We start from the raw sequence: 24,455 nt of genomic DNA on the forward strand, positions 1-24,455 counted from the left end.
GCGAAGACTGCACTGAGGGTCACTACTGTCCGCAGGGATCCTCGCTGCCCACGGCTTGTCCAGCGTAAGTTGACCACTGCAGGAGAATAGGGATAGAAGAAACATTAACAGAAAAAGCAAGTGTCACCCTCAGTGTGCTTTGCTGGCCAATCATCCAGTGACAAATTTTCCTTTGCTAGTTACGCTGTAGCACAGAGGTCGTAATCATTAGTCAATGAATAGGGATAGTATAATAGTATCAATAGTACAATGGCCCATGTCTCTAGGTACCATGTTGTTACACAGCTGTATATGTCGATGGATTTTCGTAAGTTCTATACCAGCAATTCTTTTGAAAGGTGGGAGAGGGGGGAAACTGCATGGCTAGAATAAAGCTCGGCAAGTTATGATGAAGTATATGGGCACATGTTGGGTAAAACTGTGCTTTGAGTTCTGTATTGAGGCCAAAATTTTATTCAGCACTGTTTCACCAACATTTGTGTAGATGTATAATTCAATTTTGATATCCTGAGGATCAAATATTGGATCACTCTAATGTGCAAAAATAATTCATATATGATAAAAGCTTGCAAAAGACTTAATGCACCATCATTGATCAACTTTAATGTGGCAAGTAAAATGAAGAAGAACTAAGTAATTACACCAATCATTTCAACCACAGACTTACGATGTACATGTGTCATATCAATATTCTGATGTAGGAAAGTTTGGTAGGAGACCAATTTCTTAACTACTGCTGTTTGGTATACATGTAGCATTGCATCTTTCTGCTTTTATGTGGGAAATAAGAATGCAAGCCCCGTATTGTTGAGGGTGAAATGTTTGCAAAAGCCCAATTTTGTAGCTTAACTTTTCTAACTAGCAAAAAGCAAGGTATCTCTGTTCCTTATATAAGGAAAAATGGAAACATGCAGGCTCTATGATATCAGGGGTCATCCATGATTTTCTCTTTCCAGGGGAACGTTCCGAGAGGAGACAGAGGGACAGAGTGAGTCGGACTGTGCCACCTGTACGGATGGACATTACTGCAACGGCACTGGCAACGTGGAACCTGCTGAGTGCAGCAAGGGGACGTATTCGGTGAGTGGATGGACTGCTGATTGTCTAGCGAGCTACTGATCTGCTGTCGATAAAGGAGTTTTTGTTTTTTTTTTGGTCTGTGGACACAATTTTCTTTGAGGAGTATGTGTGAAGAAACATGCAGTCATCAGGCAGATATTCTCACATTTTCAAATATCAACATGTAGGCCTATGGAAGTCTAGCTTAGGTGTGATATGCAGTCAGAAATTGAAAACTTGAGTAGTCTGTAACATTCTAAAAGAAAGTACAAAGTGGGAATTCATACATACCAAATTAGTTCAAGTGTTTAACTTTTCTTTGTTGGAAATTGATACAAATGCCACAATACAAAATGAAATGACCATGCATCAAGAGAGCCGAGATTCACTCAGAACTGTCATGATTTTCCTTCAGCATTGGGGAGCCACCGAATGCACCACATGTGAGGCGGGCTACTACTGCGATGAGAGGGCCACAACACAGACCAACATGTACGCCTACAAGATCTGTCCCGCCGGGGTATTCTGTGACTACGGCAGGACCACGGCTCCGGACCTCTTCAACGATGCCTGCCCTGCAGGCTCCTACTGCCTCAGTGGAGATAGAGTAAGGAGCAGTGGGGGTCAACCCCAAGCTAACTTCTTTGGTGTCTCAATATGATTCCTTTGGATCAGGCACCCTTTAAATATGAAATGTATCTTTCAAGATGGTCCACAACTTGAAACTTTTAGTATGTTGCATTAAAAAAAAGAAGAAGAATGATATGTGCGTGGATTCAAGACCCTTACAGCAGTGGTCCAGGACCTGCCTACGGACCCTTAAAGAACTAGGACTCTAGATGTACTTTGAAGCCACTAGTAGTACATGTATCTCAAGCTTACATTTGAACATTTGACAAAAGCGAATAAGCTGTAATCCCAGAATGATCAAGTATAGCCAAGATACAATCTGTAGTGAATATGCAGTCCCATTTTACTTTTTTGCAAGGACTTATTTCTAACATATCATCAATTTTTGGCATGGCACTTAGAATGTCATTCCAAAATGTGAGCATGTCCCACTAACATTCCTCACAGACCACCCTTACGTAGTTCCCCCATGATGGCATATGCACCACCAGTATCCATAAGTCATAAGCACTGGAGTGGTCTGCGTGAAGAAATGTAGATCTCCACTTCACAGTAAAGAATTTTAATGTTCCAAGAACCACACTTAATTTGTAGTAATGTGTTGTAATGCAGCTTCCAGCACGTAGCGTGGTGGTATTGATGATTAATGTTCACACAGTGAGAAATAAAAAGAAGCTGCCCCTAAAATGAATTTTACAAAGTGCACACACCAACATAATACTGTGGTCAGTGAGTTAAGCATGATGTTTATTTGATGTCGTTGAACAGGATCCATTCCCAAGACACTGTCCGAACGGCACGTACAGCGACGAGGTTGGGCTGACACAAGAGTCCGAGTGTCAGACTTGTCCAGCTGGCCAGTACTGTTCCCCCACGGGACTCACAGCACCGGTGAGTGAATCTCTGATTTCTTCCAAATAGAATCGGACTGCAACTTAAACAGGGCTCTTTGCCAAATTATTTCTTTGTTGTTGTTTTTTGTGTTTGTGATATTTCATACCTGTATTTGTCCATGAACTTTGATATAGCGTGCCAGTCTCTTTCACTAAGCAGTTGTTTAATCCCTTCCCCTCAAGCTCAGTGCAAAATTTGTCAACCTACCAACAATGCCAGAGTCTCTCAGGGAGGCCAATGTGATACAACAGGGGTAAAGGGGTTGTTTATTAGGTTTGGAACATCTATGCTAGCTAGCTACAAAAGCAAGAGGTAAATATGTGTTCTGGTCATATCAGGGCAATTACCCCCCGGCTAAATATTGGTTAGTGGTAAGGTTAGAGTAAAGATTAGGGTTAGGGTTAGGTTTAGGGTCTAGAGTCTGGGTTAGGGTTAGGATTAGGTTCAGGATTAGGGTTAGGGTTAGGGAAGAGTCCGGGGTAATGGCCCAGGGGGTAATTGCCCTAGACCCGTTCTAGTGAATGAGCGCAATAAGTGAAATTTGTGTGACATTTCAGTATATCTCTCCTGTGAAGCTGCTATTATTTTCCAAGAGGTTTATGCTTTCGGATTTCCCCTTTCTTAACCCGTTAGGATGGGCTGATTTTGCTAAAACGTGCATTTCCCAATGACTCCTGCCTGAGTATTGTATACTTGAGACTAGTGTTTAACGGGCTGAGGTGTCATGAAGCTCAGGCATAGACCGTAATCATGTTTGTTTTTCAACACTAACCTGCAACAGGCTGGTGATTGTCCTGGTGGTCACTACTGTCCAGAAGGTACGGCCGATGCTTATGAGAATCCCTGCCCGCAGTCCTTCTACCTGAACGCCAGCGCTGGAGAGAACTCGCAGGGCTGTACGCTGTGCATCGCTGGTTACTACTGCCCCGAGCAAGGCCTGGCTTGGCCGTACGAGTGCACAAGGGTAAGTTGAACTTTTACTGCACATCCCGACAACATGCCAGATGTGTGTACAGAACACATCAGTTATACTTAATTTGCCAATTTTGGAATGACCGTGGATACAGATACAACATAACATTCATTTGCTCTGAAATCCACCTGTATGCAAATATGTCCATGGCTTTAAAAGTTCTCTGTGCTATTCAAATCATTGAGTGTACAGCAGAACCCCCACTCCATGTAACCCCTATATAGTCCTTGATCAAGCTCACCAACTAACAAAGACGTTTACAAAAATGAAAGAAATCCAATGCACAACAGCCATGCATGGTTATTTATTTTGTTTGGCTTTATTTAATCATAAACAACCATCCTACGCCGAACCAATATGAGCAGTACACTGTGATTTCTTCTCCAGTGACAAGAGCACACATGCAATCGTGATGGCATGCACTGTGTTACGTATTGAATGTGTTTAAAAGAGAGAAGAGAGTTGTAAACTAGCTGGTTTTGTTTCCAGGTATAAAACATGTACTGAACTAAGGTGTACAACTGCTGGCACAAAGGATATCACTGAAATGCAGTGTCTACGAGTTGGAATATTAATTTGTTTACAAAGCAAAGAAAAACAAAAACAAATCTACAGTAGCACACTTCTGCTGACATTCTTTACATACTCTACCAGTGGTTGTAGTCTTACCAAATGATCTAGACTGCCTCAAAAAAAAATTTGACATATGTGCTAAATGTGAACACTGAGCAAAGATGGTGGTGTAGGCCATAGCTTTCTAATGGATGTTTTGTATGCATGTACTGATGTCATTAACATTTCTGCTGCTGTTTGCCTCTCTTTCTTCAGGGTTTCTTCTGTCCTGCTGGCAGTGCCTTCCCCCAGCCTTGCCCGACTGGTACCTACGGTAACTCCACCCTCCTGCGGCGCAGTGAGGATTGTACACCTTGCCCCGGAGGGTACTACTGTGAAGGTGCCGGTAACCAGGAACCGACTGATGTTTGTGACGCTGGCTTCTATTGCAGCTGGAAGGCCCTGTCATCGGTAAGTGTCTAGTATATCAAGCAGAGCATGTCTAGAATATTATGAGTAAAAGTGCTTGAGTCTGTTCACTGTCTTATACAGTGTAGTTGTTTTGTAGCATTTGTGACACTGCACCTCAAAACAAACAAAGTCGCCAGATATGAATTTTTAGTTAAGACCATAATATGAAAGAGCAGACTTTAAGCTTTAAAATGATGTATAACTCAAATCAAATGGACTCTCCTAACCTATCTAAATATTGGAAAGAAAGCACAAACTCAGGAAAAAAGTGAACGTAGAAAAGAGGCTCTGAAGTACAGTGTCTATTCAAGCGCTTAACCCTGAAAAGACTGGGGGGGGGGGCCTAAAAGGCCCCCCCTCGACATTTCGCGCGATTACTCTGCAACACGCAATGCTCTCGCCGCGATGCTCTATGACTTTTTTCTTTTGAGTTTCCCGCACATTTTGACACCAAATTTGTGACGCCCGGGGGTACGGTTCTGAAGTTACATAACTTTTTGTACATGCACGTGAGGCCGAAAATGGCTCAAAAATGTGATTTTGTGTATAAAGTCAATGCAAATTGAGATTTTTCACATGGCTCATATAAATATGCTTATTTTTACTCTCAATGGCTAAAATTAATTTGTTTTAGCAGTATTATGCTTCAAAAAGTGTCTGCCACAAATTTTGTTTAAAAAAAAAACAAAAACAAAAGGTCGAAAAAACAAAGAAATACATTAGAAATTCATAAAACAATAAAAAAGATAGAAATCAATTTTAATACCAAATTTTTTTTCAAGTATATTTGCTAAGAATGCCACTAAGAATAATTAGACCAAAAATGAGCACTTTTGGAGCTTTATTTACTGATTTAGATCAAAGAGTCTGATTTCTCGCATAAATTAGCATAACTAATCAAAATAAAATAAAAGAAGACTATTTTGTAAAATTTGAATATACGATCTTGTAGATTACATCGCACACTACCATTGTGCAAATTTTCGCGGCGATCGCGCGATCCACGGCCAAGATCTTAAGGGGGGGCCCTTTAGGCCCCCCCCCCCAGTCTTTCGAGCTACCAAAATAGCCCAGTCTTTTTAGGGTTAATCTTTACCAAACCGTGCTGGCTGTGCAATGAATGGGACAAAAAACAGGAAGTAAACCACCAGAGTAACAACAATGAAGGGATTATCAGATTAAACTGAAATTGAACATGCCTCATTAACACATCCTGTCCATAATTAATGCCAACTTTCAAAGCAGTAGCACCATCCTTTCAAAATGTATTAGAGTTGAAAGTGAAGAGTGTGGACAAGGTTTTTCAGAAATGAAAAAGGGATTCTAAAGACACACCTAATCACACTACTCTACCAAAAATGTTCGAGATAAACTGCTAAAAAAACACACTTTCCTGCCCGGTTTATGATACCAAATTTTAGCATAATGTAAAAGAAGACTCGCTCTTTTAGAAAATATGAAAAAGTCAAGTTCGGCTAGGTTGACCCATTTCATTTATTTTCAGTCCTCACGCAAAATCAGTGTGTGCGACTTTATGTTCGTTTTGAGGTGCACGGTCACATTTACTGCTGGTATTTTGAACAGTATGTGTGAGAAATGTGGCAGAGGAGGAAGAAACAGCATACAAATGATGCACAGGACAGAGTGGATCGGTGAGAAATGGATGCATGACTTTTGAAGTGTTTAAAACCACTAGCGCAGCGGGTGGGTTTTAGACTGTTTCCAAAGTTTAACAAGAGCATCGTTCCAATTCTCACTGATTTTGAACTAGGTGTGTGCATCATTCAATTAATAAAATGACCCTGTAAATTCATGAAATTTAACCCATTTTTCCCATCATGGGTGTGTTACACCTACAATACTATACAAGGCCATGTGTTCAGATTTTACCAGACACATGTCTAAGTGTGGATCAGTAAAAAAAAAAAATCATTGCATGATAATCAACCAATAAGATTGCAGACATTGTAAAGCCCATTTTATAAAATGTTATTAACAAAGTAGAGAAACACTACTACTTTAACACCCCACACCCCATGTGTAGATACACATTCACTTATACTGTAGGTGGTTCAGGGGCTAAAGGTTTAAAACTAAAAGCACTAAGCACTAAGTCTCATCATGCTCTCTGTGTATGTCCAGGCCCCTGTGGATGGCTTCACTGGCGATGTCTGTCCACCCGGTGGTTACTGTCCCGCTGGGTCAGCCTTCCCAGCTAATTGTCCCCTGGGAACTTACAGCAACTCCTCTGGCTCCAAGTCACCTGATGATTGCATTGCTTGTGACCCTGGGTAAGTGGTGCCTCGCATGCCTTCACTCTGAGGCAATACACATCAATGCAAGAATAAACTTAACTCATTTGAGAAGAGATAGATAGATACTTGTAGGTAGATATATAGACAGATAGATAGTAGATAGATAGATACATACATACATACATAAAGATAGATTATACATATATACTGTAGGTAGTATAGATAGAAAGATAGATAGGTAGATAGATAGATAGATAGATAGATAGATAGATAGATATATAGATAGATACATAGATAGATAAATAGAAAGATAGATGTAGTTAGGGAGGTAGGTAGATAGGTAGATAGATAGATAGATAGATAGATAGATAGTGTAGATGTAGGTAGGGAGGTAGATAGATAGATAGAAAGATAGATGGATGGATAGATAGAGAGGTAGGTATGTATATATCTGTTGGTAGGTTGATAGAGAGCTAAATAAATAGAAAGAAAGGTGGATGAATAGAGGAAGAGGAAGAGAAAGAAGAAAAGAGTTTCCATGTTTTGCCTCTGTGGCCACAATACAATCAAGGAAATCGAGCTGTCATTGCAGCATTCTGTAAATCAGAGAGGTGGGTTGTGATACGGGATATGGGAGGATTATCCCACACAACAAGAAATTCAACGCCTCAATTGGTCATCTAGTAACACCCAGTAGCATTGCAGGTGGTCAGTGTAATTAGAGGGTTTGTTCGTAAGTTCTAAATGAAACATGAACAGAAAATGAAATCTGAACAGTGCAAACACAAGGCAACATGAGAGGGTAGGTAGAAGGAGGAGAGATATTACTGGAGAAGTATTCTTTCATTCTTTACCCTGAAGCTACTACTGTGCTGGTGACAACAACCCAGAACCCACTGGACCGTGCAGAGCCGGGTACTACTGCACCGGCGGTTCGGGCACGCCCATCCAACATGAGGTACCCGCGGGCCACTACAGCCAAGACGCTGCCTACAAGGCGGAGCCCTGTGAGAGGGGCACCTACCAGACTGCCACCGCCTCCTCCTCCTGCCTGGACTGCCCCCAGGGGGCCTACTGTAACTCGTCGGGGACGGCCACGCCCGAACCGTGTCTATCGGGTCACTACTGCCCCCCTAGGACCATCATACCCATTCCATGCCCACTGGTAAGCATACAGAGATATCACCAGCAACTGTAACATTAAGTGTAACTTGTAGTCTCTTTTACCACTGAAGTTGTCATTATTTTGTGACATTGTGTGAAATATGACATTGTCTCTTTCTGATATAAAAAGATGGAACAAGGAAAAAGGCATGATCCTATTCCTTTGTTGAAAAATTTGAGAATGAAACTATTGAACATTTCACTGTCATTTCTTGACATCAGCACTGACTAGAATGACATCGTTAAGAGCTTTAGGTGCATGTAAGTAGATTTATTGCTTTATTGACTAATACCAAGCCATCAATTACAGTCTAAACATGTGGAAGTGGAATCCAAAAGAAGGAGCAGAACTAGATCTCAGTGAATTGTGAGTTTGGTCGATGTTAGCTGCATTAAAGCTTACTCTCTGTCTGCTGTGTGTACTTCACAGGGTACCTTCCGGTTCGAGACCAGCGCCCAGTCGGTTGGGGACTGCAACACCTGTGATCCTGGCAAATTTTGTGGAGAGACAGGACTATCGGCTGTCAGTGGGGACTGTGCCGCTGGCCACTACTGCTTAGGCGGAGCTGACACTTCTCACCCCTACGTCACCGAATGTGTGAGTACTCTGTTCCTAGGGCGTGTCCTTGTGTATATGTCAGAAGTTGCATATTTCCTAGTCCTTTGGTATAGCACCTGACTGGTGTTAGTGTAAGGTTGCTGGTTCAGAACCCAGTCAAGGTATTACAAGTCTTCAAACTTTATAAATCCACATGTAGTTTGCTCCAATATCAAATCATGATATCCTCCCTGTTGCTGTTTCTTCACATCATGACATATTCAAACATCATGTGGCCCTGCGAAGTACTACAACCATTCACCAGTCTGACCCATAGGGGAAATGTTCCTGTTTTTTAATTGAGGAGGGGAAAAAATGTCTTGATTTGGTAGAATGTGAGAGAAAATCACTTAAAGATTTAGAGATACTGGCTTCTTAACCACTATTGTAGTATGTTTGCTCTCTGAAGAAGATCTCTGTGATAAAAAATGCTAATATTGAGAAGTAGAAAAACAATATCTGAATCATATGTGGAAATGGTGATGTTGATTATCCTTCTGAGTTTGCTTCATCCCTCTTTCAGGCGAACTCCACTGTCTTAGGTGGTGGAGAATGCCCGCCTGGATACTACTGCCCGGCTGGTACGGCCACACCCAACATGTTCCCCTGCGAGAATGGAACGTACCTGAACGTGACCGGAGGCCAGTCCCAAGACGATTGCCTGGACTGCCCGGGTGGAGAGGTTTGCGCTGGCTACGCTCTCACCGAGCCATCTGGCCTGTGTGCGGCAGGTAAGTTTGATTGTGGTTTGTTACCCCCTCCTAAGGAGATAGAGTGGATAGCTGTAATTCCAGATTGCTGAAAAATAAATTGAATAGTGCATTGTTTGCTTGTTGGAGATGAAGAGTGCATTGTTCACATGATTGCATGTGTAATAACTAGTCACTTTGTTTCTTTCATGATCATTTTAGAAAATATTTAGAATTTAATATCCGTCAGATATATGATGCTGCTATGTTATGTAGTATTGATTGCGGATGGTTTGCATTTCATTTACATCAATGGTATGTCTGTGTCACCGATTGTTTATTTCATTTGAAAAACATGAAGAGAACAGAAGGGGATAGAAACTCAACTAGCACGAAAAGGTTTCTATCTTTCTCATGCAAGTATGTTAATATCTCAAGGTGCTATGTGCATACTCAAAGCTGTTTTGACCGTAGATTCAACATCTGTTGTGTGAGTGCTATAACCAACATTAATCTGTACACCAAACATGTCAGGTTTTCTCACGCTCAGTTTTTCCTTAACAGATATGCAATATGACCATCATATTTTGCACTGACAAAATAAGTGCAAAAATTAACAGATGAGATAGCAACGTCTCATTTCAGAGCTCGAGTCAGACCAGCCAGAATGATTATGCAAATTGATATGGTTTTTCATTTACGAGCAAATGTGCAATACTTGTGATCGTGCAATGAAGCTGAGAAAAAGTGGAAAATGATATGTTATATTAGGATCATGAGATCACAGCATTCACGTATCTTTACATCTGCGTGTACATTGTAGATGCACATTGTGAAGTCAAAATGATACCATATTATTGTAAGAATGATACTTTGTGCTGCTCTTTCCAGGGTACTTCTGTCTTGGTCGGGCCTTGACCCAGTACCCAACAGACGGTACCACGGGTAACGTCTGTCCAGTCGGTCACTACTGTCCAGAAGGCTCTCCTGCAGCCCTGCGGTGCCCGGACGGCTTCTACAATAACATCACTGGCCGGGCGGAGTGTTTCACATGTCCGGCAGGTGGGTGGGATCTGTGGTTTATACTGGTGTTCTAGTCTTAACTTCAGAAGTGGTCTGAAGAATTTTATTTACTGTCCTTAACTCTTTTTGTGTAATTTGACATGGCTGATTGATGTATTTTGATACAACCTGTGTGTATTGTGATGTCATGTATTAGAGAGTTGTTGAATTGTTGAATTGTTGAATTAATGTTGTGATGTCATATGTAAGGGAGGTATTAAGTTGTACTTGTTATTCCGAAGCACCTCAGAGACAAGACTAATCAATCGGACTGGATGTGTAGGACTGCCTTGCTCACAGGCATATATACAGAGGTCAAGCCATTTTGTGGAGAATAGGAGACAGGGACTGTTGTAAGGGAGAATAGAATGAGAATCAGGTAAAGGGGTTTTGAAGTTGGTACGAGGAGAAGTATGAACCAGTAAGGAGGGGGGGGGGGATGTAAAATCATGGAAATAAGAGAGAGAAGTGATGGAGATTTTAGAATCTTGAATGATGAACCACGATATATCATACTTGTTCTGCAGGATACTACTGTGCTGATGGCCAGCGTCTCCTCGAATGTCCCCGGGGCCACTACTGCCCCCAGGGCACCGGGAGCAACGGGTCCATCCCTTGCCCTCGGGGGACCTACAACCCAGACCTGGGCCTCGCCTCCGAGGACCAGTGCCAGCCCTGCGCCGCTGGTTACTACTGCACCCAGCTGGGAGCCTTCTCCTTTGGCGTAGCCAACGCCTCGGCTGGGCCGTGTGATGCAGGGTACTACTGTCAGCTGGGTGAGTTGAGATTTCTAGGCATTCTTCATTTAAAGGTTCTTGGTTGCTGATTGAAGCTGACTGAGTACTTAATCCTTGAATGTGATGTGTACCGTATGTCCCCCCAAAAAGTACAATGGTACCCTCCGCAACGATAACTTTAAAAAAAGTGAATCAATCCAAATACAATTTCAGGGTATGAAACTGTAACTCATTGTCCACATCTTACAGAAAACCCCATTCGATTTGCTCCAGTGGTCAAAGAGAAATGAGGAATTTTGTAGAGCATGTCAGGAATCTCTTCCCTCCAAGTTCTGTCTATTATGTTCACACATTAATATGCAGTTCCAAGAGCATCCAAGTGCTAAATTTGGAAGAATCAGACTCATGACATGCTTTACAACAATCCACATTTCTCTGTGACTGCTTAAACGAATTGAATGGGGTTTTCTGCAAAATAGAGCTAAGATGTTATATTCTAAGACACTAAAGCAGCATTTAGATGGTTTAATCTTATTGGGTGTTATCAATGCGAAAATCTGATTGTAATTTTTTTTCTGGACATACTGTACAGGCGTGAATGTGAGTAACCCTGATGGGGAGACGAACAGTGGCATAGGTGGACCATGTCCCCAGGGCTTCTTCTGCCCGCAGCAAACGTCCGTCCCACAACCCTGCGTCAATGGAACGTACTCGGATGGCCTCTATCTCACCCAGCAGTCAGAGTGCACAGACTGTGATCCCGGTTTCTACTGCGGCACCTTCAACCTGACACAGCCGCAGGGGCCGTGTGACCCCGGCTTCTATTGCACCTATGGAGCTTCCTATCCTAATCCTCTTGGTGAGTGTTGCAATCCACTGTTAAAATGTAACGTGATGGACTGTGTTGTGTAGCTACAGAGTGAATGAATGGATGGATGAATGAGTGATTGAGAGAAGGATGGAAGGAGGGATTGATTGGCTAAATCCTTTGAGTGCCTTGAGTGCCGTTTGGTGCAGAAAACCCCATAGCATTGTACACACTGTCTGAAGTCTGGCACTGAAGGGGTTAACTGAACAACTTACAGGCAAACCAAACAGTATAGTGAATACTTTGGTGTATGAAAAACATGTAGACAGGAAAGAAGTGGTGGTACAAGTCTCAGACATGTTGAGATGATATATTTTATGTGTTTTAACAAGTAGGGCATCTGAAATCTTTAGCCATGTAATCATAGTCATTTGTTTTTTGATCATGTATTTCATTGTATGCATCTTGAGTATGAGGAGAAAAAAATCTTTTTATCTTGTGTGTGCAATCAAAGCCATTCTTTATTTTAAATACTAAAAGATGACTCACTGAAACTTCAAGTCTAGCAATACTTCAAAGGAAATCCCCCACCCCCCCCCCAAAAAAAAACAACCAAAACAGGATTTCCAAAAATTCTGCCTTATGCTTTTATTCTCTTATTGTCCTGTAGATGTTGAGGATGATATCTTTGGAAGGTTTTTAGAAGTATGGTATCAGAAACTAATCACTATATTAAACATGGTTTTATGTCGGTGTAGTAGCCGACATTCTGCCGTTTGATAACTGTCGGGGCATAATTGCATCAAATAGGGCCTTTTGTGCTGATAAAGTATAAGACATATCCACGTCCAAAGTACATGAAGGTGATGCATTTGACCAAGTCACATCAGCAACAAGGTCGTTCATGAAGTTACAAGCTCAGCCGTGTCGTGACCTTTGACCTCTCCAATCAAGCCGTGTTTCCCGATGTATCTCTCCTTCAGGTGATGACGATACAGGAGCACCGTGCCCCGTTGGGACGTACTGTGAAGCGGGATCCAGCGTACCCATCGGCTGCCCACCGGGCACCTACAATGAGAACACGCAGCAGTCGGAGTGCCTGGCCTGTCCGGCCGGCTGGTACTGCCCCGGCAACGTGTCCAACTTCAGGCCGTTTGACTGCCCGGCTGGCTACTACTGTCCCAATGGTGAGAGCGAGTGTTTGGCTTGAATATCTTACCTTTCATGTGGTAACCTCACTTTTGCAGATGTGCTTGTTGTCAGTGAAAACAACCAGTGATTTTTCAGGGGAAATATTAGACACTTTGATTGAGATGCTCCATGAAGAAAGATACATGCTGTACTGATATGGTGCAATTGAATAAGTACTTAAGCTTAACAATAAATCTAAACCTAAACACAGTGGTCTGTACATAAGTATTACCTTAGAGTAAGTAGTCACCTCGTATTGTAGCATATCATGCTACAGTTATTAATTATTGAACATGCTGAAAACAAGAGTCAAAAACTTGCATTGAGGGAACTTGGATTTTGGAAAAATTAGGAAGTACAATAAATGAATCTATGATTTGATATATGAATTTTAGTCTGCTATTGTATGTTACTTCACTATGCAAGTTTCTAATGGGTAGAATTTCATGCCATATATTTCACCCCTTCCAACAGGAACTGAGCATGCCTACCAGTATCCCTGTCCAAAGGGTACCTACCGGCCAGACCAAAACGGTCACTCCCTGGACGACTGCACCATCTGTGACCCTGGAAAGTACTGCGCCTATGAGGGTAACACCACCTACACCGGCGACTGTGATGAAGGTATGGGCACTCATTCAACGTTCATTCAAAATGATTGATGTTTACTTGTCCTATAAAGGTTGCTTCTTGTCTCATGCGATGGATGTTGTGTAGATAGTGTGTGATGCATTAATTATGCACTTATCCCTGCAAGTGTCTGCATTTCTCTAGGTTTCCTGACACATTGTTTTAATTCCTAATATGAATATGAGATACTCTGGACGATTCAAACACGTTCTGTAATACATTTATTATGCAAAGATCATTCTGAATACTGTATAAGCTGTTATTTTTGCGAGGGTTTAATTTTCACAAATTTTGCGAATCACAGTCGGATCGCGAATTTAAAGACATGCGAAAATTTCACGTTGCGTTAAGGTAATACTGCATTTACGATACCGTTGTGTCAATTGGGGAAAATGTCTCTGACCTCCTCATTTGCGAAAACATCTGTACGCGAAAATTAACAGCTTATACAGTACACAGGAATTGTCTAATTTTTTTCCCCATGGATATAAATGTTGCTGGTAAGTCACCGTTATCCTTCTATCAAATCTTCCAGACTGTTAGTATTTGTAAATTTGTTACCTGAGCCGTTCATAAAGCGAAAGAGCTACAAAAGTCTGAAAGTCTTTGGAAGTGGAGAATTATTCCTTAAAGGAATGATCCCTGACACATAATTTTGCAAATGTAAATTAGTCAACAGTATGTGAAGAGTTTGTTTATCTTCATAGCTGAATTAAACGCGTTTGTATATAAGATGTAGATACATGCTATGCTGCCAATTGGTCATGTGTTATTTTCTCGGGAAGACAATATTTTGAAAACTAACTTGTCTTCTGTTCTCATTTAAGATGTATGCAGGTTTTAGTATATGATTTGTTTGTTCCACTGCATGACCCAAATATATGGAACATACAAATCATAACGAAGTGAAGTCACTTGCAGTCATATGTTCCGTCAACCACTTAATCAATGTCAGTGTCCTATAAAAAACCGTGTCTCTCAATTTGCAACGTCTCCTGTCCAGGGTACTTCTGTATCCAAGGGGCGTGGACTGCCCAGCCAAACGACTTTGATAACTACACGGACGGCGACTGCCTCTGTCCTTCCATCACCACTGGAGGGCGCTGTCAACCTGGTTACTACTGTCCGCGGGGATCCAGTGAACCTCAGGAATGCACCGAAGGCAATTACTGCGACATTGAAGGTATGAACATGCCGTGTTTCATAAATTTTGCATCTATGGTGTTACCATGTGCTGTATTTGTAAGTTCATCAGAGAATGCTTTCTACATACCAAAGAATGTAGGTAGTACTAAGTAACTTGTCATGTTTGAGTGCAAAGTACAGGTCATTTTGTTTTACTTTGGGTTTGTTTGTTTTTTTCAATCTACCAGTTGGTTAAGTTTCATTAACACTGACAGAAGCACAGATACTGGCAAATGTATCCACTGCTGTCAGACGGACTCGCTAAAGTGTAAGATGCAATTTTGTTTCCTCTTTTAAGACCCAGTGGTCAGGACATCACCAAAATTTATTTCAAAATGTCTTCTTTGAATGTGACATACAGGTCTTGCTGATGTTGCTGGTCTGTGCATGGAGGGATACTACTGTATAGGTACGGCTGTCAGACCCGACCCGACCGACGGAATCACTGGAGACATTTGCCCACGCGGAAGATTCTGTGGTAAGATCCTTGACATAATTGCTTCATCTACGACTCATTTATATTTTATCATTGTGATTCGTATGTGGATAAATCAAGTCAATGATGAAGTTTCTAATGATCCAGCCTAGCCAGGAAGTGTAATCAAGTATTTTTCATTGAATTGTGCATTTACCAAGTAACTGGACCAGTAGATCAATACATAAAATACGAAAGAAAATTCAGCACTATCATCCCTTCCTATTATTTGAGAACATAATATGTGCATGTAAGTGTGAAGGAAAAGATTCAAGTGCTGGAAAGAGTAACTTTTTTTAATCATAACCTTTTTTTTTTTTCAGTGCACTATGAGAGGATCAGTCTTTAAGCTTGTTATTTTCAAATGGTGACAATTTTTGACAGATTTAATGCAGGGCATACCAGATATCAGTAAGTGATGGCTTGAACTGGGATTGGATTGGCTTCATTGGGATTGATGTATTCATTTCATTTCATGTATTTTCACTTTATAAAACGTGCATACATAAAATCATGACAATAATATGACAAATATAACATGACAATGTGACAAAACAAACAAGCAAACAAACAAGCAAAGTTTTTAGCCCGTTGAGGATGAGTCTCGAGTATACTCGGGCAAGCGTCGATGGGAAATGTGTGCTGTAGCAAAATCAAACCGTCCTCAACGGGTTAAGTGAAGGGGTTAATGAGAAGGCAATGGGCCTTATTTAAAAACAACCCCAGGAAAGTAACTACAGTGTTTCGATGCAAATTGCATGTACCTGAACCGTGTCTTTTCTCCTGTCTGGTGCTGTCTATATAGGCAATGGGACGGGCGCCAACCCATCCAGGTGCCCAGCTGGGACCTACTCCAATGCTACAGGCCTGAAGACAGAGGGCCAGTGCCTCCAGTGTACCCCGGGCTACTACTGTGAGGACCCCGGTCTCACGGAACCAACAGGGCCATGCGACGAAGGTGAGGATTGATTTAAGCAGTGGCAAGAATCCATGAAAAGAGAGGAAGAGAGCTCGTCTGGAAAGAATACTGTAAAAGTGGATATTTTCACGTGACTAATTTTTCACGCTTGGCCAGGTACGAAGAGTTTGGCGTGTTTTTAATTTCGCGAAATCAAGACATCAGCTACTGGAACATATGGCACGCAGAAATATTCGTGTGCTTTTATTTTCGCGCTAGCTTCAAGTTGCGTGAAATCCGCTCAGATGCTTTCCAAGAGATTCCATTGTACTGACAACGCTCAATACTACAACCTGTACGATTAATGGGTAAAATATGTAGCAAGTAATAAATTATATTAGCATAACATTGTCTCTACCTTAATTCATTCCCTCATAGGTTTCTACTGCCCTCTGGGCCAGTCTAGCAGTAGCCCATATCCCTGCGGAGAAGGCTACTACTGTCTGGAGGGCAGTGCCAACGAGACAGCCTGTGAATCAGGGACCTACCAGGACCAGACTGGACAGTCTTCCTGCAAAGTTTGCCATGGAGGTCTGTACAGAACTTCTAATCAAGATTTTATTTCATTTTTATCAGTATTGGTTTGTGTTCGTTTCCAAGTGTAATTGAACCTCTCCGAACCATAAGTACATTGTACACAGGGGAGTGCAGCTTTATAGTCACAAGGTACTCTCCTTTTCAGTATTAAATTTCACTGCATGAGATGTCCATGAGAGAAAGTTCAAAACAACTCTGACATTGTCAAGAACTAGTTGTACAGCGTTGTAGTCATTTGTATCTCTGCAGCTGGAAGTGTTTGCATTATGACATCATTCATGACATTAATTTTCAAATTTTCTCTTACACAGCAGGAGAGAAAATTGAAATGAAAATAATCACGGATATTTTACTGGATGCAATGTTTCAACACAACTGTATTTTCTTTTCAGTAGTGTGCATTTTGCTTGTTTAAGGGTCATACAAGTATGCGGTTAAGCACACAGATGTTTATTAGTGAATCTAGAGTTGTAAGTTGGAGAATTTCCTCGGGTTATTTACAGTGAAGTGTTTAAAGTGAACAACAGGAACAGAACTATGCAGTGCTCATGAGGAATGGATGGAATTCAGTGCATTTCTGAAGTATCCAGAGGTATGGTAGTTCTTTCTCATGTTAGATAGGATATTAACACGAGCTAAAGAATTATGGTACAGATGATGACATACTGATTTATGACCAGAGTGAAATACATGTAAGGTTATGTAGCTGTCCTGGAAGGTGTGTGACTTATCATGTCCATGTGGATTTGGGTTGATTTAAAGTCTGTTGTGTTCTATGTGTTTGTGACAGGCTACTACTGTGATGTCGGAGATGCCCCTATTTCTGACTTCACCATCTACGAATGCCCTGTGGGTTACTACTGCCCCAACGGCACCGAGTTCTCAACCCAGTATGCCTGCCCTGCGGGGACGTACAACCCCTTCACCCAACTAGAGCGAGTTGACCAGTGCCTGGACTGTCCAGCGGGCAAGTTCTGCGGCACCCCTGGTCAGGATTCTTGGACCGGCGATTGCCAGGCGGGATACTGGTGCATTGGGGCGTCCAGCAGTGCCACACCAAATGACGGAATGACCGGTGAAGAGTGTCCAGAAGGACGATACTGTGTGGAAGGTAAGATTCAGTCACTGGTCCACAATAGCGAGAAACTTAGGGTGTATCTCACTGGAGGAGACTTCGCTGTGACTGCCACGACTCATGTGACTTGAAAGACCCCAATGACTTGAAAGACCCCAAAAAATGGCATGCGCTCTCACCAAGAAGAAGACTTCAGGGCAATTTCAGAAATGTTTCCAATGATACAATGATTTATTTGTCCGGAAGTCACCGAGACGTTGCCGTAACATCTCTGAGATGTGTTTGGTAGATCGCCAGTGGGTCTCCGCAAGGTCGCAGAGACACATTTGAGTTTGAATTAACATTTGAATTAATCCACTCGACTTGGCCGCAACTACAAGGAGACCACGTGGAGATGTCTTTGTGACCTGCTGGAGACTGGAAAGAGTCTGTGAGAAAATCAAACATATTCGATTTTCTCGCTACTCCTGGAGACTTGGCTGCATTCCAGGAGACATTGCAGAGACGTCTCCATGACCACTCTGCAGCCGGGGAGACTCGAGTCGCCACCATGTTGCCAAGTAGTCTCCAGCCCAATGAGATACCCACTTAAGTCTCCTCTAGCAATGTAATGTTGTGCTGTTGGGTGGCGTTACATGGGTCCAACTCCACTACAAAGGCAGTGACATGAAGCAGAGGCTCTGCCTTCAGCGACTGTCAGGAAGACAACTGCTCGGGATTTTCTGATTTGAGCCCCAGAGATTCAGTGAACGTAATTTGAATAAATTGAATGATTATTATGGCAAGTGTACAAAACAATAATATGAATATTTATAACAAGGTACAATTGATATGTGACTCAGTCTGGTAAAGAGAGTTTGGGGGCAAAAGGAAAGTGATGTACAAGTTGTAGCATGTGCAGGTCATCAGGTGAAATGAACAAAAGTAGAGAACATGTATGGCAGTGGAAAACATAAGGGTTTTCCTTTGATTATCAGAGGGTCATGGTCTTTCCCTTGAAATACCTGTTGGAAAGTATTCATAATTTTTGAGGCACCCAGACAATCACAACTTCCTGACCCATCTTCACCCAGGTACGGAGGCACCAGAGCTGTGCCCAGTGGGGACTTGGTCTGACAGCAGGCAGCTAGAGCAGGCCAGTGACTGCTACCCCTGCACTGGAGGATTCTACTGTAACGGAACTGGACTCACCGCACCATCGGGACCCTGTAGTGAAGGGTAAGTGTCATACCTTGAGACAACTTCTGACAGAAGAATGATGATTATAATGATGCTTATGCATGTAATGATATCCTAGTGCTCTCTTGTGTTATCATGTGGGATCCTATGAATATGTAGTTCCAAACAAGTGTGTTTTAGAATCCTTGTTAGGAGGGGTCTGTGCCAAAGAGAGTGTATCTATTGTGGAACGCAGCTTGATCGCAACATGGACCGTGCACTTCATGAATAAAACACTTGAATGATGGATTTGTGTGTTCATCATCGCATGCATTGAGATTCTCTTGCTGCTTGAATATTTCATAAAGCTTGAACTTGAGACTAGGTATTACATTGGCCAAGTGTCCCAAAGCACAATGTTTGAAAAAGTATGTGTAGATGAGATATTAGATTATCATAGTACTGTGACACTAATGTAGTATCATAATTTCAAGTCACCTTTATACTCATAAGCTTGATACAAGTATATACAGTGTTACTCCTTCTGTAGTAAATATTTGCATTGATATGTGGAATTTCCATTGTGAAATCAAAGTTATTACAAAAGGTTATGGCATCAAGTCATTGGAAACTTTGACAATCCTAAAAATTAGTTTCATTGGGAAAGAATTACTAGAAAGAGAATGTATTGAAAAGTATGACTGAAAACCTGTTGTATATCCTCCCTTTCCAGTTACTATTGCTCGTCCAACTCCTCCACTCCTACCCCTGAGGATGGCGGTCTCACCGGTGACCCCTGCACTGCGGGCCACTACTGCCCCGGCCAGACCCCATCTCCTATCCCCTGCGAGGCGGGCACCTACACCACCACCACCCACCGCAGCGAGTGTGACACCTGTCCAGCTGGCTCCTTCTGCACCACAGGCTATGAACCTGAAGATTGCCCACACGGTATGTCCAAGTCTCACTTAACCTCATTCAGTACTCCATATTAAACCTCTCATAATAACTACTTCCAAATGGTTGCAGACCCGAAAGCTATATCGAGTGCTAATTGAGTGATTTGATTGGAAAATAAAGAAAGTAATACACAATATAGTTATTTAGAATTAAAAGTTTGATATCTCCAATGAGAAAATATAACTGCTGAATAAATTGATTTCAAAATACCCTTTTTGTTACAACAAGACCTTCGCGCCACCATGGTACATCAATTGCTGGTAACCCTTTTTATGCCAGGGACTTTGGACAGTGTGTACAATGCTATAGGTGTTTTCTGTGCCAATCAGTACTCAAAGCTCATAAAGGGTTAATAATCTACCCCACATCTCTCCACACCCTAACAGGTTTCTACTGCCCTGCCGGAACCGGTTACGACTGGCAGCCGTGCCCCACAGGAACCTTCAGCAACATGGCTGGGCTGGCCAATGAGACCCAGTGCACTCTCTGCTCACCGGGCAAATACTGCTCCCAGCTGAACGCTACCATGGTGACGGGAGACTGCGACCCCGGCTACTTCTGCACGGAGGGCTCGGATACAGCCACACCCGAAGTCACCTTCAAAGGTAGCATATAGCTTGGTCTCCCAAAGGCTTGCTTTGCATAGGAACTATTCATGTTTGTTTTCAACTTCTTCTACATGGAACTTTATCAGTATTTGAAAAATGTATTTAGATTTCTGCGGGATACCGGGTCACCAGGCCACCATTAATGACAAGCCGTGCACACAGTATACACCTGGCCTTGATTGTAGTCCAAAAAAAGAAGGTGCACTATATGTTTAGCACCTTCTCACTTTCAGTGTAGGAGTTGCAACCACTGTGACACACTATAAAAGTGGCGAGCAATTACTGTATCCACCAACAAAAAGAAGAGATTTTCTCTTGACGTTTAACAACTCCAAATGATCGCTGCAAAAGCTGCATACACTGTGTACATTGCAAAACTGGTTTATGACTGAAATGTGTTTAAGAAGGATTTGATGCTTGATACTTCATACATACAAACTTCTGTTTACAGGTGTGGCCGGAGTGTGTCCCGAGGGATCCTACTGCCCTCTGGGTTCGGACACACCCACTCCATGTCCCAGAGGTACCTTTGGCAACCAAACCAAGCTGACCAACTCGGTGAGTCTAATCTTCAGTGTGTCAAATTTCAAAATATTTATTTTTTTAGAAATCATAATTTTGCTTATTGATAGTTTTTTTAATGATGGTAAAAGATTTTAATAATGATTAATAATTGTTCTTGATAAATTATAAGATAATTGTACTATAATGTTAGATATAATACAAACACAGATTTGGCACTTGATCGTTCTTGTGTAGTCTTAGGTCCTAAGGCAAGTGCCAACAGTGTTTTTGTATGTTTTTAGAGAAAAAGCATTTTCTGTACTAACTATTTCATAATAATGTGGATTCAAATATTGTAATGACTTGTTACAATGATGTGTCATTCTTCAATTTCAAAATTTAGCACTGCCGTCAACAATTTATGTCAAGGCTGATGTAACAAAAATAGAATACTGCCTCCGTAAATTTATTATGTTTTTGTTAAATGTTATTTCTATGTGTGCAAACTGATATTTTTGAAAAGGGATTGGAAAGATGCGTGACAGCACACATTGTATAAATATAATCTTGTTTTGATCTGAGCAGACGGAATGCACCCAGTGTCTGTACGGTCAGTACTGTGAGGAAGAGGGCTTGACTGCCCCCACTGGACCATGCTACGCCGGTTTCTACTGCCTCCGCGGTGCAAGGGACCCCAACAACCCCGTAGTGGATTCCACCAGCGGGCCCTGCCCAGAGGGGCACTATTGTCCCAACGGCACCTCCTACCCGCTGTCCTGTGAGGCGGGCACCTACAACAACCAGACTGGCCAGTCAGAGTGTGACCCATGTCCAGCAGGGTATGTCCTACTAGAAAGCAAGTTTTTGCCAAGAAGTCCGTCTGTCTATCTCTCTCTATCTACCTATCTTCCTATCCATCCATCTATTTATCTATCCAAATATCTACACTCTATCTATCTATCCATCCATCCATCCATCCATCTAGTTGGCTAGATCTCAATTCACAGCTATCTATCATTTGTCTGTTTGTGTTCTATATATATCAGTCTGTTCATCCATCCCTCCATTTATCTATCTATCATCTATCTGTCTATCTCTCTACCTATCTATGTATCTTACTATCTGTCTATCTAATTTATCTATCTGTCCATCTGTGTTTCTGTCTGTCCATCTATTTATCCATCTGTTTATGTAATTATCCATGAATCCATCTAAGATAGGACAATATAATTCAGAACATTTTATAGTGCTAATAATTTTAAGAAAAATGTTCCCGAAATAACCCCTCCCCTTCAAGAAGGATGGACTCCCAGGATAAGAGTTATGGTCAAGCATTTTCTTTTGTGCTGGTAGTGATCTAACCTTCAACACCCCGATTTAGCATAGCATTAAAACATTGCCACTTTCACGTCGCCTGTAAAGAAATTGAGCTCTAAAGCCTAAAATACATTATATGTGCGAGGTATAGAACACATACCATTGTACTAATGTCCAAATGTGTGGTGTAAACGTATCCTCTTCTGTTTTTGCACCGTGCATGTAGTCTTGCCCACAAGATCTCATTAACTAGTTGATAATCTAGGTCTTCAACTCTGTCCAGTTGGTGTCATGTAACATCGTATGTATGTGTTCCTCTAGATACTATTGTGAATCTGGAGATGTCCTGTACACTGACACGCTGTGCCCCACCGGTCACTACTGTCCCGAGGGCACCATGTCGGCCAACGAGTTCCCTTGCCCCGCGGGCTACTACAATGACTACGAGGGCAAGCAAGAGTTAGCAGACTGCAAACCTTGTCCACCAGGTATGATGTACTGACTGTATACACCATGGAGATCCTAAAGCATAAAGCACCACCTGTTAGATGAATATGATAGACTTTACAAGATGAATATGCTTAAAGTGTTGTAAAGTAAATCCCAAACCATGTTACAGTATGCACACTCTTCCCATAAAGCCACAGGTCTTTCTCAACATGACAATTTATTTTACAGGGTACATGTTAGAGTAGATTTCCTTTAGATAATAATAATAATGATAACAGTTCTCTCCATCCAGGCTCAGCTAAACCCAGGCAGTGTATGAAACTTGACTATACTATGCTTTGCAGAGCATAAGGAACATATATACTATATCCTCAATTCTCTGTTTGTGTGTATGTGTGATATCTGCATGTATCTACTGATGTTTTTGATGTGACTATGGAATCATTGGGTCTTTAGGGCAGGGGCAGTTATTTATGACTTGATGAGACTATTTAATTGTTTTGAGCAATTAAAAGCAGCATCTCAGTAAACAAAGTTTTGTTTGACATTGACCTCCCACTACAGGGCAGTACTGTGCGACTCCAGGACTGGCCAACTCTACCGGTCTGTGCGCGGAGGGCTGGTACTGCATCCGAGGGGCGTGGTCGGACACGCCCACTGACTATGGCTCCAACAACATCACCGTCTCTTGCTTCTGCCCCACCAATGCCACCGGAGGCCAGTGTGAGCCGGGAGAGTTCTGCCCCCGTGGCTCCATTGAACCATCTCCCTGCACCCCAGGTAGGGGATCCCCCCTTTTCTCTTGTCCCCTCTCTCTCCTCTTCCATGTCCCTTCCACCCCATTGCTTTCTAGTCTCTAATGTCGCATTGTTCTAAGAAATCATAAGATATCACTGTCCCAACAAAATGTTTTTATCCTTTATCAGTAAGAATATAATGACAACTTTTCCCCTCTCTCAGAAAATGGGATTATAAAGAAATTCTTGGTGTAAGGAAGTAGAAATTCAAGTTGCAAAATCATCATCTTAGTATATCTTTATGTACTTTACTGTTTGGACACAACAAAATTTTGGTATAATGAAGTAAAAGTGCCAGTCCCAATGACTTGATGGGAGTCGCCTGTATTTGTTGACAGTCTCTCTTGATCGTTATGCACGATGAACTGTCACATCACATTACATGTGAAGATAAAACCTTAGTTTTTCGTATCAAAATGATGTGACATATTTCTCATCAGGCCAATTCATAGACAATGAAACCATATAACAGACATTTATTTCAGCCAAAGTCTTCTAGATCTAGTGCTTCAAGGGTACAGTTCCTTAATCAGTGTGTGATTGTTTGTCGTCCATCACTTCAGGCTACTACTGTGAAGACCCAGGCCTGGCCAGTGTAACGGGGCCATGTGACGCCGGCTACTACTGCATTCTGGGAGCATTGGTGCGAGATCCGACGGACAACATCACTGGTGCTGTCTGCCCGGCCGGTCACTACTGTCCGGTAGGAACGTACGAC

The 24,455-nt window shown here is 42.0% G+C and overlaps 1 protein-coding gene across 1 annotated transcript; it reads left to right on the forward strand.

The window, feature by feature from the left end:
* Window positions 1–249: 249 nt before the first annotated feature.
* On the forward strand, window positions 250–24,206 carry LOC140229552 (uncharacterized). Its single transcript, XM_072309800.1, has 28 exons — window positions 250–266; window positions 957–1,080; window positions 1,475–1,666; window positions 2,458–2,580; window positions 3,365–3,547; window positions 4,385–4,579; window positions 6,722–6,870; window positions 7,696–7,999; window positions 8,429–8,596; window positions 9,120–9,327; window positions 10,177–10,347; window positions 10,875–11,123; window positions 11,677–11,943; window positions 12,876–13,079; window positions 13,558–13,707; window positions 14,717–14,896; window positions 15,260–15,376; window positions 16,179–16,331; window positions 16,710–16,862; window positions 17,659–17,979; window positions 19,017–19,161; window positions 19,835–20,052; window positions 20,448–20,666; window positions 21,121–21,227; window positions 21,759–22,012; window positions 22,812–22,978; window positions 23,505–23,720; window positions 24,178–24,206. The coding sequence occupies exons 1-28, from the start codon at window positions 250–252 to the stop codon at window positions 24,204–24,206; spliced, it is 4,983 nt and encodes a 1,660-aa protein (XP_072165901.1).
* Window positions 24,207–24,455: the final 249 nt, after the last annotated feature.

Source organism: Diadema setosum, chromosome 6, assembly GCF_964275005.1.
Source record: "Diadema setosum chromosome 6, eeDiaSeto1, whole genome shotgun sequence".
NCBI lineage: Eukaryota > Metazoa > Echinodermata > Echinoidea > Diadematoida > Diadematidae > Diadema > Diadema setosum.